This window comes from Humulus lupulus, chromosome 6, assembly GCF_963169125.1.
Source record: "Humulus lupulus chromosome 6, drHumLupu1.1, whole genome shotgun sequence".
Taxonomy (NCBI): domain Eukaryota; kingdom Viridiplantae; phylum Streptophyta; class Magnoliopsida; order Rosales; family Cannabaceae; genus Humulus; species Humulus lupulus.
In genome coordinates this window covers 213,423,007-213,441,210 of record NC_084798.1, presented here as the reverse complement: position 1 = coordinate 213,441,210, position 18,204 = coordinate 213,423,007, and the positions used below count along the sequence as shown (strand labels likewise).

The 18,204-nt window shown below is 31.0% G+C and overlaps 1 protein-coding gene across 1 annotated transcript; it reads left to right on the top strand.

Annotated features, from left to right (window-relative positions):
* The first annotated feature begins 7,266 nt into the window (after positions 1 to 7,266).
* LOC133785998 (receptor like protein 22-like) lies at positions 7,267 to 16,711 on the top strand. The gene is made up of 3 exons (XM_062225210.1): positions 7,267 to 9,473; positions 15,174 to 15,350; positions 15,547 to 16,711. Exons 1-3 carry the CDS (start codon positions 7,267 to 7,269, stop codon positions 16,709 to 16,711), a joined length of 3,549 nt encoding a protein of 1,182 aa, XP_062081194.1.
* Positions 16,712 to 18,204: the final 1,493 nt, after the last annotated feature.

The window sequence follows — 18,204 nt, the reverse complement described above, 5'->3', positions numbered from 1 at the left end:
TGAAAAAGGACTTCAGGGGCAGCAAAGCTCCTGCCTTTAGGTGTTCCTGGCTCCAGGCCGCGTACTTCACACTGGAATCACGGCCCCCAGGAGCGAAGCAGCTCCGTTCATGTCTTGTCGGAGCTCGGCAGTTCAGTGTGTCCAACGAGCTAAGGCCATGAAGGGCCAGGATGTCAGTTATCTGGTCGGAGGTGGTAACCGAGCTCTGGTAGAACTCGGCTTCAAACATCTCCCTCCTAGGCTGCGAAGACGAAGGCTCCGCCATTAAGGAAAACTGAAGTTCCCCCGGATGGTATGCTACCGTGACTTTTAACGCGGGGTCGAGGGGAACTGGCCTAGGTTCGGGGTTCGGCTCCGGATAGATGGCTTCCCGAAGGACCCTTCTCTTCTTTTCGATGACCTCGTCAATCTGGCGGCGATAGTGGGCTCGGATGTCTTCTTGCTCGCGTGCGATCTCGTACTCTTTAATCCGACGCTGGTTCCGAACAAAGACCGATTCCGGGCTCGGAGATTTGGGCTCGTAAGGGATTGCTCGTAATGACCCCCACCGTCTTTCCAGATTCTGTGACATCTAACGAGAAAGAAAAAATGGTGAGGGCCATGCATGCAAGGATCACGAACTCGATAAGATAAGCTCGGATAACTAAGGGCAAGAAACTAAATATTAAGACCCTCACTAAAGAGTCAGAGCGCGTGTTCCACAGGGAAGAAAAAGAACGTGGATGATTTTTTGAAAATCCCGAAGTTCAAGGGAAAGAAAGGTGGCGGTTAGCCAGGAAAGGGCTTTTTCGGGTTTCGTGTAATTGTCAAGAATAAGGGTTTTTACCCGAAAACTTGGTGTACAAGAAACATAGCCTAAAATCTTCAAAACCCAGAAAGTTGAAACCACATTCAAACGATTGAATCTGAATATAAACCAGAGACGAACTTCCAGAGTGAAAATCCAGAAAGCCTAAAAACCTATCGGTTCAAACCCTCCTATCGCATCATGCTAATAACGTAAACTAACATACACAGCAAGCACAATAGCAAAGGAACAACAAAAATGGCGTACTTACACAGTAATGGGGAGTGCAGCGAAATCGTCGAGTGGAGAAGAGGTTGCAGGAAAGAACTCACTGAGTCGTACAAACCAGGATTCTTTTGTTTCTTCGGCCTGGAAAACATGCAATGAGCATGAACTGTGGTAAGAGGTTTAGGGAGTGTTTCTTTTTTCTGGTCTGTGATGAGAAAATGTGAAGAAGACGAAGAGGGAGTCTTGCATAAATAGGTGGGAAAACTGAATTAATCAGGAACGTTGATTGAAATCCTCAACAGATCGAATGGAGGGGAGTCGATGATAAGATAGCGCCGAAAAGCTGTCAGACGAACGATCGTGGGCATGTTCCCAAGGTACTCAAGTACCTAAAGTGAGCAATACCCATCTGGCACGTGTCCGTTTTTAAGAGTGTGACGGTATGGTTCCCGAAAAGAGTAGTTCAAAAGTTTCCTTCTCTTAGGATTCGAACAAATACTTTTGAGGGGGAAAAATGTTATACCCAGATTTCGAGCCGTAGCAAATATGACCTCGAAAGCTGAGTTCGCATTAAATGGTCTCGTGAGGGTTAAGGGTATGCTCTACGATTGTAAATCGGAGCCTGCAAAGTATGGTACAGATCTCGAATATGGTGACCTCGAAATGATCTCGATCTCGAAGGATAGCTCTGTGAGCCCCTCATCTTCAGAAGCAACTTCGGAGCAGGGATCTCGAGCTCGATATGCCATCTCGAAAGAAATGTCAGCTCGGGAAGTGTCAGCGGCTCGCACAATGACGTGAAGCCTTGGAGATACGCAATGACTACCTTGAATATCTACAAGAGTTGTAGATATGGGATATGATCCTCATTTATTAATGTAAATCCCCAAGAATCGTGGGATATTATTTGGTCAGTTATGCGTTTCCTGGTCTTCAGGGACGTTTCCTTTTATATCTGATTATAGGCATTTAAAGCCATTTATTTTATTCACAAAAGAGTAACTACCCAAAATATGTGGGATAGTATTCTGCATCCTTCTCTATAAATAGAGAAGGCATGCACCATTGTAAAGGACGGATTTTCTGATTCTTGAGAGAAAACTCTGGAGAATTCATGCTAAAGGATTGTTCAGAGATAATCTTGAGATTAATAACAGAGACTCGTGGACTAGGCAGATTTAACTGCTGAACCACGTAAAAACCGTGTGTCTGATTCGTTTGTTTGTTTTAACCATTGTCTTTAATTGTTTGCGTGCTCTCTTCTTTTATCTGTTGGCGAAAAACGGCGTCAACATAGGAGAAGTACTCAATAAAATTTCTAATTTAATAAATAGTGAATTGATAAGTAAAATAATATATTTTATAATTATGATTAAATAAAATTAACAATAACATTATGCAACCAAATTTTAATAAAAATAAATATTAATCATGAATATTAAGTAAATAATTTAAGTAATAAATCCTAAATTAATTAAATAACTTTTAACATAATCTTAGAAATTTTGTGTAAATTAATAAAACTATTCAATAAAACATAAGTAAAATATGTAATTTAATAAATAGTGAATCAATATGTAAAATAATAATATTTGTTAGTTCTGATTAAATAAAATTAACAAATATATTATTATAAAACCAATTTTAAACATAATCTTAATAATTTTTAAAATTAATTTAATTGTAAAATATTAATCATTAATTGTAATTAAAATTAAAATTAATATTTGAATTTAGAAAAATAATGTCAAATTTTATTAATTTTAATAATATTTACACTCAAATATATTACAGTTAGATATCATAAAACAACATAATTAACTTAAAAGAACATAAGACATTATAAAAACAATATTTAATAAAATTTGTTTTTCTTTGGTAATAAGAAATTATTGCCAAAGATATGATAGTGTGTTACCATCACATAGTGATAATTTTTTTATTTTATTAGTGTTCTTCACAAGAAGCCTTAGACTTGTTCGGAGAGGGTGAATCATTGAAAACTCTTAAATTTGTCTTTCTCTGAATTAGGACACACACAAAAATTGATTGTAAGTTTGATGATTAGTGTTCCATGTAGTGCTACACTCATACAATATCGATCGACAAGAGCTGGATTAATTTGACAAATTGATTATCTAATGAGTATGAAGTTGGTGTGATGGATTTCCTTCATAGAGTTAGGCAGTGCGTTGACTCAAGGGGATTGGTAAAATTTATGTGCAGGAGGTATGTCAACGTTGAATTTTAGACGATTGATGTATTAGAAAATCATCTCTTTGAAAATGATTTTCTTCGGAAATATACCAATTGGCATTGACATGGAGAGGATGTAATAATACAAATGTGGAAAGTGATAGATCAAAATGATGAAGATGAAATGATGGATGTTCTCAATGATGTTATGCAAAATGATAATGACGAATATGAAGACAAAAAGTGCGATCAAGAGATACCTACAGCAGACTACAGGGGTGGGCAACATTATAACGATTTGTTTGTTGAGATCGATGCTCCATTATTCCCTGGGTGTCAAAATTACACATCATTGAATTTCCTAGTGAAGTTGATACATTTTAAAGTGTTGGGCAAAATTCCCAACAAAATATTTGATGGAATGCTGGAGTTGTTACATGATGCATTTCCAGCCCCAAATAAGCTTCCAAAATCGCATTATGCAGGGAAAAGGTTGTTGCGTAAACTTGGATTGGGCTACAAGTCAATCCATGTCTGCAAGCATGATTGGGCACTGTTTTGGAAAGAAAATGTTGGAAAAAGCAAATGTCTTGTGTTGTGGGGATGATCGATGGGTGGACAAGAACACCAAAGGCAAGAAAATGTCTCATAAAGTGATGCGTTATTTTCCTTTAACCCTTAGGTTAATGCGAAAATATGAATCGAGGCACATTACTCAACATATGTTTAATATCAGTGTTTTAATTTTAATCTATTGTTTTATATTTAATTCAAATTAAAGCAATAAATAAATAAACATTGCACATATAAAAAAAAATCTCGGTTCAGTCTATACCGATGACAGTGTGCTCGGTATAGCCCACCTAAATGACAAAATTGGACAAATTTCACCGACAATATTGTCAACTCTATATCAAGGACAATGTCCTCGACACATCCTATACCGAGAACATATTCAATGTCCTCGGTATAAGTTTTCCTCTACCGACGAGGATGTACCGAGAACATGTTGTCGGTAGAAGCTGTACTGAGAACATTTGGACTTTTACCGACAACTTTTGTTCTCAGTATAGCCCTTGTTTTTTGTAGGGACACGTGGAGTTAAAAATATAGTGAGCTAAAATAAAAGTGATAATTTGTTTTGATGATTTAGAGCAAAATTTTATAGTTTGAGCTATTATAACTTACCCATTGTGAGTGGTCGAAATAAATAAATTCTTCTAAGTACACCATTATCACATATATTATATTATCATTTCTTGTATATTAAAATGTGTAAGTTACTTAATTAATGTATACATATATGATTTTGCTGGTTAATTTCATCTATATTTCTTATACAACGAAAGCAAAATTGATATTTTTTTTAATCAAGTCTGTACATGAGTTATAAAAATTGTAGCGATTTAGCTCTTATAGCTTATTTTTTAAACACAATTTTATATTTTCTACATAAAAAGTTGATATTTTCTTATATATTATAAACTTCTATTGTTATTTTTTAAAATAAATATATTGTATAGTTTATGATAAAAATTCTAAATTTTCATTCATAGACTAAAAATTTTGTAAAAAAAAGTAAAAACAAATAACAGTTTATATAATTAAAGAACTTCATTGCTAAATTTTATTTTCAGAAATTATTTATCTGAAACTTTTTAAATTATAAATATTCAATTAAATAATATATGGTAACGCTTGAAATTAGTTTCTTAAATATATATATATATAGTATAAAACTTTAATATATTTTAATAGATTGTAATTAATTAGTATATATTGTCTGTACTATTTATATAGATGAAGCTACACGTATTTATAAGATACAAATACTTATTGATGAATTTGTGAGTTGTAGAAAATTTGTTGACTTGATATATATGTAGGACAACGATAAAATTACAAGATTTCCAACCCAATACATAAGTTGAGATAAATATTATTATTTTTCTAATATAATTCTTTTTCAACATTATTTTTTTGACTATAATAAATAAATGTCATCCACTAAGTGAAATTTAGTCAAGTAAACGTTGGGACCAAAGAAAATTTTATTATTTTAACTAATTAACTCTCTTTCCATAGAAAACTTCAGTTTGTTAATTACCTTTACTTTGCACCTCCATTACGTTTAGTTTAATAATTTCTAAGCAAAATAATGATTCAGCTAAAGCTATTACCACTCAAAAATACGATTCACATTTATTAAACAATTGATTTATGTTATGTTAGGTAACAATCACGTTATGGCCTAACAAGATTGTCTTTTTTCTGGTCTGTCATAGAAAATGATTGTTATATACATTAGACAATTGATTTATGTTATGTTAGGTAAGTATATTACATGGATAATAATTTAGATATCTTTATTAATAAAGTTTCAAATAATTTTTATATATACATGTACTGTAACCACACATAATTATAGTATAATTTTGATCAACCCATTCATTTGTAACACATACATATATAGCTTTGATCCAAGAATGTTTGAATTATTATGTTTGGTAACACTTAAAGAAATAGTTTTTTATTTAATTAATTAAAAATTTGACAATTAAACATAAAATGTGTTTGGTAACTCTAATTTGATTTATTATTTTTTTAAATTTTAATTAAAATTTATTAAATTTTGAAAATAGAATTTTTTTCATTTTCAAAAATTTTTTAAACCGTTTTCGATTTTTTCTTTCTTTTTTTTCTTCTATTCTTCAAATCAACACATCATATTGTTAAACAAAAAATTAAAATAAAATTTATCAAATGCGTTTATTATTTTTTGTTTTTAAAAATACAAAACAAAAATAGTTACCAAACACATATTTTTTTTTTAAATAAAGAAACAAAAATAAAATTATATTTTCATTTTTATGCTTAAAAAATTCAAAAATAAATTTTTTACCAAACACATAAAAAGTTTAGTACTTGGTGGAAACACTCTATATATAAAGAACCATGAAAACAACTTTATATTAATAAAATTTGATGATTATCAAGAGCATTCACAAATAATTATCCTGCTTTCGGTCTTGTAACAAAATTATTTTTATTTAGAAAAAGAAAAGTGTAAATTGTGGTAAACTTAATTGACCAAAACAAGTGACGGTGTGAACGAAAAGATATGATAATGTGAATATAGTAGTCATTGACTTAAAAAAATCATACTCTTTATAAATATTAATGATAAATATACACCCAATAAGTTCCAATTTTTATCATCATGATTGGTTAAATTAAATTAAGTTATAATTATGTGTAATGTTTTAAAATATATTTTGAAAAAACTGCATTCTAGTTTGAATTTCCAAACCAAAATTAGTTGTTAGCAAAGAAAAGATCATGAGTGGACGACTTGCTTTTTTAGATGGAAGACTTGGATATTTCTTTTCTATCTACTTTTATATTATATTCGTTTTAATTTAGTACCTAGACACATATTTCAGCTTTTTTATCTATTTATTTATTCTTAAAAAAATAAAAAATAAAAACTAATATATTCAGGCGTGCAAGTTTGATGGCGTACAAGTTTCTTCTATTCAGATATTATTTCCATTTCATCATCTTCGTCTTCTCCTCACCATGCACCCCAATGCCATCCTCATGAAAGCTCTGCCCTTCTCCAACTCAAGACCTCATTATTCAAATATCCTGCTCCTGGAGATGTCATCTGTTATAAGCCATACGAGAATGGAACTGTATTTCATCCTACAGACACCTGGAATAACAAAACCAATTGTTGCACGTGGGAGGGAATCACGTGTGACAACGTTACAGGCCACGTAATAGGTTTGGATTTGAACTGTTGCAGCCTTCAAGGCACTATCAGTTCCAACAGCACTCTCTTCAAACTCCACCATCTCCAGGAGCTTTCTCTTTCTTATAATGATTTTAGAGAGTCCTTTATTGTACCAGAGTTTGGCAAATTCAAGAATATGACCTCTCTTGATCTGCGCAACTCCAACTTCAGCGGTCATGTCCCTTTAGAGATATCCCATCTTTCCAAATTGGTTTTTCTCGCACTTGGTGGGCATTCGCATTGGGGGTATAAAGTCATCATGATAGGGGAAAATACCTTTAAAGCACTTTCTCAAAACTTATCCAACTTGACAAGGTTCTACCTAGCTGGTATTGATTTGTCTTCTCTCCCACCAGCACTCCCTTTCAAAAACTTCTCATCCTCTTTAACATATATAGAACTCATCGATTGTAAGTTGAGTAGGAAGCTACTAGAGAGTATTTTTGAGTTGTCGAATCTCACCGCTCTTTCTTTAGAAGATAATGAAGCACCAAATGTCTCTCTCCCAACATCTAATTGGAGTAGTGCACTTAACAGCTTAAGTCTCCGTAATAACACCTTCTCCATTGACTTACCTCTTTTATTGAAAGATATCCCAAAATCTTTGTCTTCTTTGGAATTAAGTTCCAGTAACTTAGTTGGTCCACTTCCGGACAACATTCAATTTTATGACTCGTCAATCCATCTCGTGCATAGTGCTCCAAATTTCACTGAATTGATTTTATCAAACAACTTACTCAACGGGACAATACCAACATGGATATATGCCCTACCGTATTTGGAGTATTTAAACCTCAGAGACAACCAATTTACTGGGGAGATAATTCGTGATTTTGAAACTACTTCATTCGGTGAAACTGTGTTTTTGGGCATCACTCCAAGATCCACATTTCAAAGTCAAAACCTCCAATATTTGGATCTCTCATCAAATAAGTTCAGTGGTACTTTGGAATTGGAAAAGCTTTTAATTTCCAAAAGGTTAGCATATCTTGACCTTTCCTCTAATAATATTTCAGTAACTTTTGGAAACACCAAAAACTATAGTTTGGATAATCTTGAGGGATTATATCTGTCTTCTTGCAACATTACTGAGTTCCCACACATTTTAAAATCTTCAAAACAATTACAAATTTTAGATCTCTCCCATAATCAGATTCAAGGAAGTGTTCCTAAATGGTTATGGGAGGTGGGAAAGAATTCTCTCTACAACTTGACTCTCTCTCACAATTTTTTAACATATATAGAGCCTCTTCCATGGAATGGGTTATCATATCTTGATCTCAGCTCGAACTCGTTCTCAGGACCTCTTCCAATTATTGCATCATCTTATCTGCAGTTCTTCTCAGTATCCAAAAATCAATTTGTGGGAGAGATCCCAACTTCCTTTTGCAACATGTCATTCCTTGCGGTGCTTGATATATCTTCGAATAACTTGAGTGGTATCATTCCTCGATGCATTGTAAAACATAGTAAACTTCTTTCGGTCTTGAATTTTTCTAGGAACAAATTTTATGGTACTATCCCCAACACATTTTCAGTAGGAAGTACTTTGAGAAATCTCAATCTAAATGGAAATCATTTAGAAGGCTCATTGCCAAGATCACTAGAATATTGCAGAAATCTTGAAGTCCTAGATCTTGGAAATAACATCCTCAACGACTCATTTCCTCACTGGCTAGACTCTCTTCCAGCCTTACGGGTTTTAGTCTTGAGATCTAATAGGTTTTATGGTTCAATAAGAAAACCTAAAATCAAATATCCTTTTCCTGAGTTAAGGATTATAGATTTGTCCCACAATGAGTTTGACGGTGCTCTTCCAACAAAATACTTTGTCAACTTCAAAGCTATGATTTTCAATACAAAGAATGTAGAACTGAAGTACATGGGAGAGAATTATTACCAAGACTCTATAACAGTGACCATGAAAGGATATGAGTTAGAGTTGGTGCATATCCTAACTATCCTTGTAACTCTTGATTTCTCATGCAATAATTTTAGTGGAGAGATTCCAGTGTTCCTTGGAGGGCTGAACGAACTCAAGGGCCTCAACATTTCTCATAATATGCTCACAGGTACCATACCATCATCATTGGGAAATTTGACTAACCTTGAGTGGTTAGACCTCTCTGCTAACAAGCTAAGTGGGAATATCCCTTTGCACTTGACCGATTTAATATGGCTCCAAATCTTAAACCTTTCAGAAAACCAACTCGTGGGACCAATACCCAATGGTAAGCAGTTCAATACTTTTAGCAATGATTCATTCAAAGGAAATTTAGATTTGTGTGGTTTTCCACTGTCCAAACCATGCAATGAGGAATATGAAGGATCAACCGTGGAGCAAGAAAATGAATCGGAGGATGCAAATGGATTTACTTGGAAAGTTGTGGTATTGGGGTATGGATGTGGCTTTGTGTTTGGGATCTTCATAGGTTATATTAATTTTTTCTCAAATTGGAAGAGCAGGTGTGTTTGTGAAGTGGTTGTAGTAGAGCAATGTGGTGTCATAATTGGCAAGGAGTGTCTCTTATTTATTTAGATTTAATTATATTTAGTCTCATGTTGTGATAAAGCTCATGTTGGTGTTGTAGTATTTTGTATTTTTATTATTTTCCTCTCTTTTTTCTTGTCTTTTTGGGTGGTATAAATTTATAAAATAATGCCTTGGAGTAAATAAGAGTAATTAGTTTCCTTATTATTATTATTATTATTATTATGTGTTTTTGTACTTGAGATTGACCATCATTTGCAATTTAAGTATGCAAATGTTCATTATTACATCATCACCACTCATCCTCAGCTCACCTTGCGGATCAATAATGACCACATCATTACCAATCATATTCTCTGAATGGACATAATGCCTGAAAATATTCTCACAAGATAATTTAAATACAATATTTTATCAATAAAAATTAATTGTAATAAATATGGTAAAACTATTGTATTCACACTAAAATATTTTCATACTAGAACCAGCTGAATCATGTGACAATTAATTAAGGATATGCTACTAATTTTTCTCAATTTACTTAAAATATTTTGTCTAAAATAAAATTTAGCCAATACAAGTTTTTACACATCTTATTTTTTTTCTTGAGAAATAGGAAATTATTATTATTGTAATGTTAGTTTCATTTCTAGCTAAAATGGTCTTTTGGAGCTGTCCTGTTTTTCTCTGTTTTCTTCTTTTTATAACTTCAAAAGTATGATTTTACAGCTACAAGCATCATTTTTCACTCCATCTTCAATTAATTATCCAACACAGAAAAATCAAATTTAGAAAATAACCCATTTATGCGTGTTCCCTGTATAAATATTAGAACATAAAAAAAAAACTACTGCAACAAAGTCTATCATTATTTTAATTTGGTTCTCAAGTTTCATAGGTTTTTTCAACCGAGAATTATATAAACAGAATTAGTGTTTGGTAGTTGTAGATTTTTTATAGAGGTTTGGTAGTTGTAGTTAGTTACTGTTGCAATAAAGTTGTTAAAGCTGTTAGTTTGCTAATTAATGAACACTTCATTAATAATGGAATAACAGAATCATGCTTCTTCTTCTTCTTTTTTCAACTTTTTTTATGTGTTTTATTGTTCTTCTATCAAAATAATAAATATAAGATAAATCTCGTGGATATTTATAAATTTGGTAATAAAGATTAAAGATTACATAAGAGATTTTTCATAAATATGGTGTTTATGCTATTACTGTTTAAAAAATACGAGGATTTTATTTTTATTAGTTTATATAAGAAAGCTTATTAAAGAAAAAAAAAATATGAGAAACTTTATTGATAACTAACTAAATATAAAAAATTTGATTAAGAGTAAAATTATGTTATAAACCAACTTTTATATAAAAATATAAAAAACTAAACTCATAAGTGAAAGTTCTTAAAAAAAATCATATTTTTGCAAATTTTATTAAAAAATTATATAAAATGTAATCTCCCCTTACAGTGAACAAACTAAAATCGGAGAAGTGATTGGTAAGATTATTATTTGAAATATTTTCTTTTATAAAGCTTCATCATACAAAACAATGTTATTTAACAATAAATTTTAAAAAATACATTTTTTATGTCACGTATATTTTTATATACATGGCTGTAATAAAGTAGACAAAGAATGATTAATTTGATAGTGGAAAGTATTATATATCTGGGATAACTTTATTATTTCTAATTAAACCAATCGATTACATAACTTTAAACTCTGTTCAGAGAGAGTTACAAAGCTTACAATGGAGCAAGTACGATAATGGCCGAGTACATTTCATATAAGTAATTTTATTTAGATAAATTAGTGTAAAAAATTATTTAGTAATCTAAAAACTTGCACATAAATTACTATATAGTTTTTTTTATAGCAAAAAAAAGTAAGTATTAATTGGGGAATGTTGTATTAATGCACCCAAAAATGAAAATAATTATTATTTTTAATTTTTAATTTAAATCATCTTAAATTCCTTTTTGTTTGGTAGATAATTTCCATCTCAAACGTGGTTATCCACTATTTCTATTCATATATTAGTTATGAATGATTATAGATATGGTCAAGTCATCTCATCATGTTCAGTAGTTATGTCCTAATCAATGTTTTCAAATTCAAAACTCAAAAAGGAAAGACGAAAGAGCTAAAAGGGGAGTGTCAACATTTAAATTTTTAATGTCTTTTAAAATGGCTGGCTAGTAATCTTAGAAATATCTATCTTAGAACTGTTTTTTAATTCTGGTTTCGTTCCTATGATCAGACCTGGCACATATGTTAGCATATCTTCATCCTTACTATTCAACTTATTTCTTGTAATTGAGCAGCTTACTGTTTCCTGGTCGTTGGTCGACCAGACTGTCATCACTAAACAGTCACATGATATCCACGTGCGTCCTGATCGTGCCATGTCATCAAGCAAATATTTTTTGGGTAAACATTAAGAACCAAGTAAAATATGTTCTAACAATCTAAAATACATGATATTATAGATGAAAGAAATATTTAGAAGAAGAAAAATTATAGTCTTTTATTACTCAAAGTTTGGGAGATCAACATACAACAAATACTATTTAGTTACAATTTGTTTCATCCTCCATCTTAATAATATTATGTGGATTAGAAACCCATAATTATCAAAATAAAATAAAAATTACAACATAAATAGGAAAATTTGGATGTGGAGCCTCCAAATTATTCTTCTAAAACTACATAAAGGCTGCTCTAAAAGATAAAAAGATGGAGAGAATAGAGAGATGAAAAAAGTGGTGTAAGATAAGGTGTGTCCTAAATGATGAAAGAGATGTCATATTTATAAATAAATTCTTGGGATATAAAGGAGAACACTCACGTTGGTCTAGAAAAGAAGCACATGAATTCATGTTCACTAAATGAAACGGTGGCGTTTTCAAAGTCGACTACTTTTGCTGGCACAATTTGTTTCACTAGAAATGAATTTTCCCACCAACTTTTTTGGCACCAATTTTCCCACGTTTTCATCAACGGGAATTTTCCCACAAAAAACTTTTGCCGGTGCAACTTGATTTTTCCTACGCAAATTTGTAGCGACAAAAGTTATGTTTCCCACCAAAAATACCCCATGCTTAATTAAGAGGGAAAAGTTCTCAACCTTTGCCAACAAGGTATGTATGTAACCCACTAGACAAGGTGATTTATGTCGGCAAGAAGTTGCACCGGTAAAGATTGATTCATAGGCGAAAATGGGGGTGCTTTTGCTGGCGTTATGTATAAAGCGCCGATAAAAGTTTCCTTTGCCAGCGCATAACTATAGAACTGCAAGCAAAAGTCGTATTTCTTGTAGTGATTAGGGATATCTCCAAAGCTAATAAGAAAAGCCGAGAAGATCTAGAGCGAGAAAATTGTGATGGGTTGGGTAAGCAAGAAAAAAATAGCATAAAAGCCCATAATCTTTTGTTAGTGTTCTTGATTTTTCATAGTTTCTAATTTATTCTAAAAAAAATTTATTAAACAAAATATTTTTTTATTAATGACTTGGACCTCAAATTATGATGTGGACAGTACATCCATGTTGGCAGATAATAGTCTAGAACTACCAGGATTGTGGATTTGCCAACAGAATTGTAGTTTGGGAGGTACTACCATAAAAAAAAATAAAGAATGAAAGGTTAAGTATAAAACATGTAAAGATAATAGATTTTTCCTGTCAATTATTCTTTTATAATATATTATCAGTACAATTTTCTAACTATCATTGTTTGTAGGTTCAAAATTTTATCATAAGTCTGTAGTTACAATCATTTGTTGAAATCTAAACTATATAATTCATTCTTTAAACATCATTATATATTGATATCAAAAATCATCATCAAGTGTCTAGTCATTATATTTCATTTTAGTAAAAATTTCTGTTGCATATATATATATATATATATATATTTTTTATCATTATTATACTATATATTTTGATAATAAAACTTGCATATATATATATTTAATTAATTTCATCTAATTAATCAAGGAATAAATAAATGGGACCAAAAGGAAAAAGAAATTTGGAACCACAAATTAAATAAGTAAAACTATATATCGACAATTCAACTACTCTCATTTATTAGTTGAAAGGGTTGTTTCACTCTTTGCAAGAAAAGGTCAACCCTCCATATTAGCTGTCTTTGATAGTGATCCAAATGTAGCAGACATCTTGACGGAGGCCAGTCAAATTCATTAATACTCTATATATACCACACACCCAAAGTGTGATTGTGTATTTAAGGTCCATTTTTAGTTTTAACATGTTTGTTTTCAAAATAAATTTTTAAGTTGAGTTAACATGTAAATACTTACAAAGTCCACAAAAAATTGAAACATAATTTTTTAAATTGACACAATATATATATATATATATATATATATATTTAAATATTGGGTAAAATTTACAAAATTTAAAATAATAGAAATTTGTGGAGAGGCAAATTGACATTAATTTTAATTAAAACTTTTGCATGATCCACTAGTCAAATTATTATTTTTGAGATTAGGTACACATTATTACAATTAGATACAGTACTAATTATCTAATTTTATTTCACTGGGATGTAATTATTGATAAATTTGTACACATAGATTATGCGATACACATTCAATTATCTCAGCAAAAGAAAAGAAAACAATCTTTTTTGTTTATTTTTAATTTATTTTTCTTAAATTCCTTTTTATTTGGTAGATAATTTCCATCTCCAATGTGGTTATCCACTACTTGACTATTTATCTCATCATGTTCAACTATGTCTCAATCGATGTTTTTAAATTCAAAGCTCAAAAAGAAAGACGAAAGTGCTTTGTAATGTGTTAAAGTCTAAACACAGGAATTTGTATGGAAATATAATGAAAAATATATAGACAAAAATATAATGAAAAATGTTCTCAGTTTGCCAAACCTTTAACAACTTGATTTGAGTTACAACCCAAATCTCAATGGTTCTTTTCCACAATATAATTGGAGCAGCCCGCTTAAATTATTGAATCTTTCTGAATCTGGAGTCGTAATAGATCTACCTCATCTTTGTAGAAAGTTGAAGTATTTACACATTTTGTCTCTAAGGAATTACAATTTCTTAAAACTTTCTTCCACATTGCTTGACAACTGCACACAAATCACTTCCTTAGACCTTTCTCGTAATAATTTTGGTGGTTATATCCCATGGTCATCCATTTTAAATATACAACAACTAACCTATTTGGATCTTTCAGAGAATAATTTCGTAGGCCCAATTCCAGAAATTTGTAGTAACTCAACAAAAAATTCAATTTCGTGTGTCTCTTCAAAACATCAATTAGTGAGTTCTCCTCCATTGAATTTAAAAACTCTAGATTTATATGGAAATGAGCTTAATGGGACAATACCATCTTGGTTCTATTCCCTTCCATCTTTACAATATTTAGATCTAAGTTCCAACAAATTTAGTGGTAGCATTCAGGAATTCCAACATAATTTTTTGGAGTATCTTTCTTTATATTCTAATAACTTACAAGGCTCTTTCCCAAGATCAATTTTTCAGCAAGTCAATCTCACGGATTTGGAACTCTCCTCAAATAACTTGAGTGGTGTCGTGTAGTTTGACCAATTTTCAAAGTTAAAAAAGCTCCAAATTCTTTATCTTTCTGATAATAGCTTATCATTGGTATCTAACAGTAATAATAATGATACTTTGCCCAATATTCTTTCTGAATTACATTTGTCTTCATGTGGCATAAGTGAGTTCCCATACTCCTTAAGAAGCTTAGAAAATTTAAGATACTTGGATCTCTCCAACAATCAAATCGAAGGGAGTGTTCCCCAATGGCTATGGAATATGGGTAAGGATTCATTGTATTTACTAGATATTTCTCACAACTCTTTAACGCAAATAGATCAGATTCCATGGAAGAATCTAGCATTCATTAACCTTTGCTCCAACCGACTTCAAGGTCATCTTCCAATCCCACCACCTAAAAATGATGTTTTTTTAAATCTCAAACAATACATTGGATGGTGAATTATCACATTTGATTTGCAATCTCAGTAGGCTTCAAATCCTTGATTTGTCAAATAACAATTTGAGTGAGAACATTCCTCCATGCTTAGGAAATTCAAGTCTCCGTGTGCTAGATTTGCACAAGAATAAGCTTCATGGCTTGATTCCTTCACATTTTGCAAAGGGAAACTGCCTAGGTGTTTTGAATCTCAAAGAAAATCAATTGGAAGGTTCTTTACCAAAGTCTTTGCTCAATTGTAAAGAGTTGAAATTTTTAGATATTGGAATCAACAAGATAAATGGAGCATTCCCCTGGTGGTTGGAATCTCTTCCGAATCTCCAAGTTCTTATCTTGAGATCTAATAGATTTCAAGGTCCAATAGGCAATCCCAAGTTGAGACATCCCTTTCACAATTTGAGAATCATGGATCTCTCTGGCAATGAATTTACTGATCATTTGCCCCAAAAATATTTTAAGAATTTTGTGGGAATGATGAATGCTACTTCAGATTACTTGAGATACATGGAATATCCAACACTAATTCGATATTATGAAAGCAGTTCATTGACAATAAAAGGATATTATCCTGAGTTAGAGAAAATCCAAACCATGCTTATATTCATTGACTTCTCAAGAAATAACTTCACAGGAGAGATCCCAGAATTGCTTAGTAAGCTCAACTCACTCAAAGGGCTCAATTTTTCACATAACAAGATATCTTGCAATATTCCACCATCCTTGGGAAATTTGACCAATCTGGAATGGTTAGATCTCTCCTCGAATGAGCTTGTTGGGAAGATTCCATGGCAATTGGCAGCAAATCTAAATCAACTCCAAATTTTAAATCTTTCTGTGAACCAATTGGAGGGGCTTATACCTCGCAGTCGACAATTTGATACATTCACAAACGATTCATACAAAGAGAATTTGGGCTTATGTGGGTTTCCAATTTCAGAATCATGCAACGAGGACACCATACACCAATTTCAGCAAGAGGACAATGAGGAGCATGTGAAGGGATTTGATTGGAAAATTGTGTTAATAGGATTTGGAAGTGGAATGGTTATTGGAATTTCGATCGGATACATGTTCCTTACCGATCAAAACATTGATGGGATTGTCAAAACATTGAAAGGAGAACAATGGCATCTTATGGCAAAAAGATCAAAGCAGAGGAGGGCTCGTCAAAATGTTGGAATTGAGAGAAGACATTAGTTTACATTTTTAGTATATTGTGTTTCTTTTTGTTTAAATGTATGTTGTTTGTTATTGTAGATCGTTATTATGTAAGTTTTTGTTTAAATGAATTTTAGTCAACTTTACAAAAACTATGTTGGTCACCTGAACTTTTTTTTTTTTTGGTTTCATTTTTCTCTATACACTTGTAAAGTCTCCCAAATGATGATAAAAATGGTTGCTTCTTAAATAAGACAAGAAAATGTACAATTCAAATACAATTACAAAATTAATTTATGGTTTAGACATACTTTACCTAAGTGAAAAATAATACTAAAAATAAAGAGATGCTGTACAATAAGATAGATAATTGTTCTTTTTAATTTCTTTGGTAAGAAACTAGGATAAGAAAGAAAAAAATGCCATATTAATTACTTGATTAATTCATCCAAACAATAATACAAATGTTTGGTTTGTGTTCACGTTATTCATAATACTTAGAGAGCATATCTATATGCTTACCTTTTAAGGAAGTAGTTTTTTTACATAAATTAAGTAAATGATTGTGTTTTTTGAAAAGTACAAAAAAACAAAACAAACATAATAAGACCAATACTATTTTATGTATACTAGACCACATGATATAATATTTGGGTCGTATAAATTTTATGATTATCTCACATTGTACTATTGAACTATTCTTAGTATTCTCAATAAAAGTTTTTATTTTTACTTTAACAAAATTACAAATACAATGGGAGACCATAGATCTCTTTTTATTGAATGCATGACATATAAAGATCCCTAAACAAGATTTGTTAATATATGAAACACTTACCACTAAACAAGATTTCTTTATACATCATTTTATAGATCAACCAATTTTTATCCACCAAGAAATCATTTTTAAATACTCAACATAAAATAATTATAAAAAAAAAAACACAAGTGAGTAAATAATTTATTCATTCATTATAAAAGAAAAATTATATTTTTATTTACATAATATTGAAACTATCATTAAAAAGTTATAATAAATTAGGATATATAAACCCAATTCAAAAATGACCACGTGAAAATAAAGAAAAGAAAAGAAAAGAAAATAGAAAATGACAACATGGATTGAGGAAGAGTTTATACAAGTGTAAATTAATCTATCGAATTAATATTTTTGTGACAAAAAATAAAAGTGAAATTACCCGATATACTATAATTTTGATAAACTTTTCAATTATACGGTTAAGTTTTTATTAGTTCAATTTTATTTAGCATTTTTTTCTGTTGTACGATTTTTTTACTATAAATTTTTTAATTATACGAATTTGATGAGTGCCGCTATTTGAGGGCAACATATCATGTTTGATCGATTCTAATAGTACTAAATTTAAATTTTGTCAAAATGTAAAAATTATATGTGATTGATTATAAAGATAAAATTACTTGGTATTAATATTAACCGATCAATAGTCGATATTAAATAATGATCAAGTCTTTAGTAAGCATGGGCTAGCTACTCCATTTATCTAATCTAA

Coding starts and splice junctions, on each gene's coding strand:
- LOC133785998 (XM_062225210.1), top strand. CDS start 7,267: ATGATAGGGGAAAATACCTTTAAAGCACTTTCTCAAAACTTATCCAAC. Junction 9,474..15,173: donor TTCTCAAATTGGAAGAGCAG/GTGTGTTTGTGA, acceptor GGTATCTAACAG/TAATAATAATGATACTTTGC. Junction 15,351..15,546: donor AATATGGGTAAGGATTCATT/GTATTTACTAGA, acceptor CAATCTCAGTAG/GCTTCAAATCCTTGATTTGT.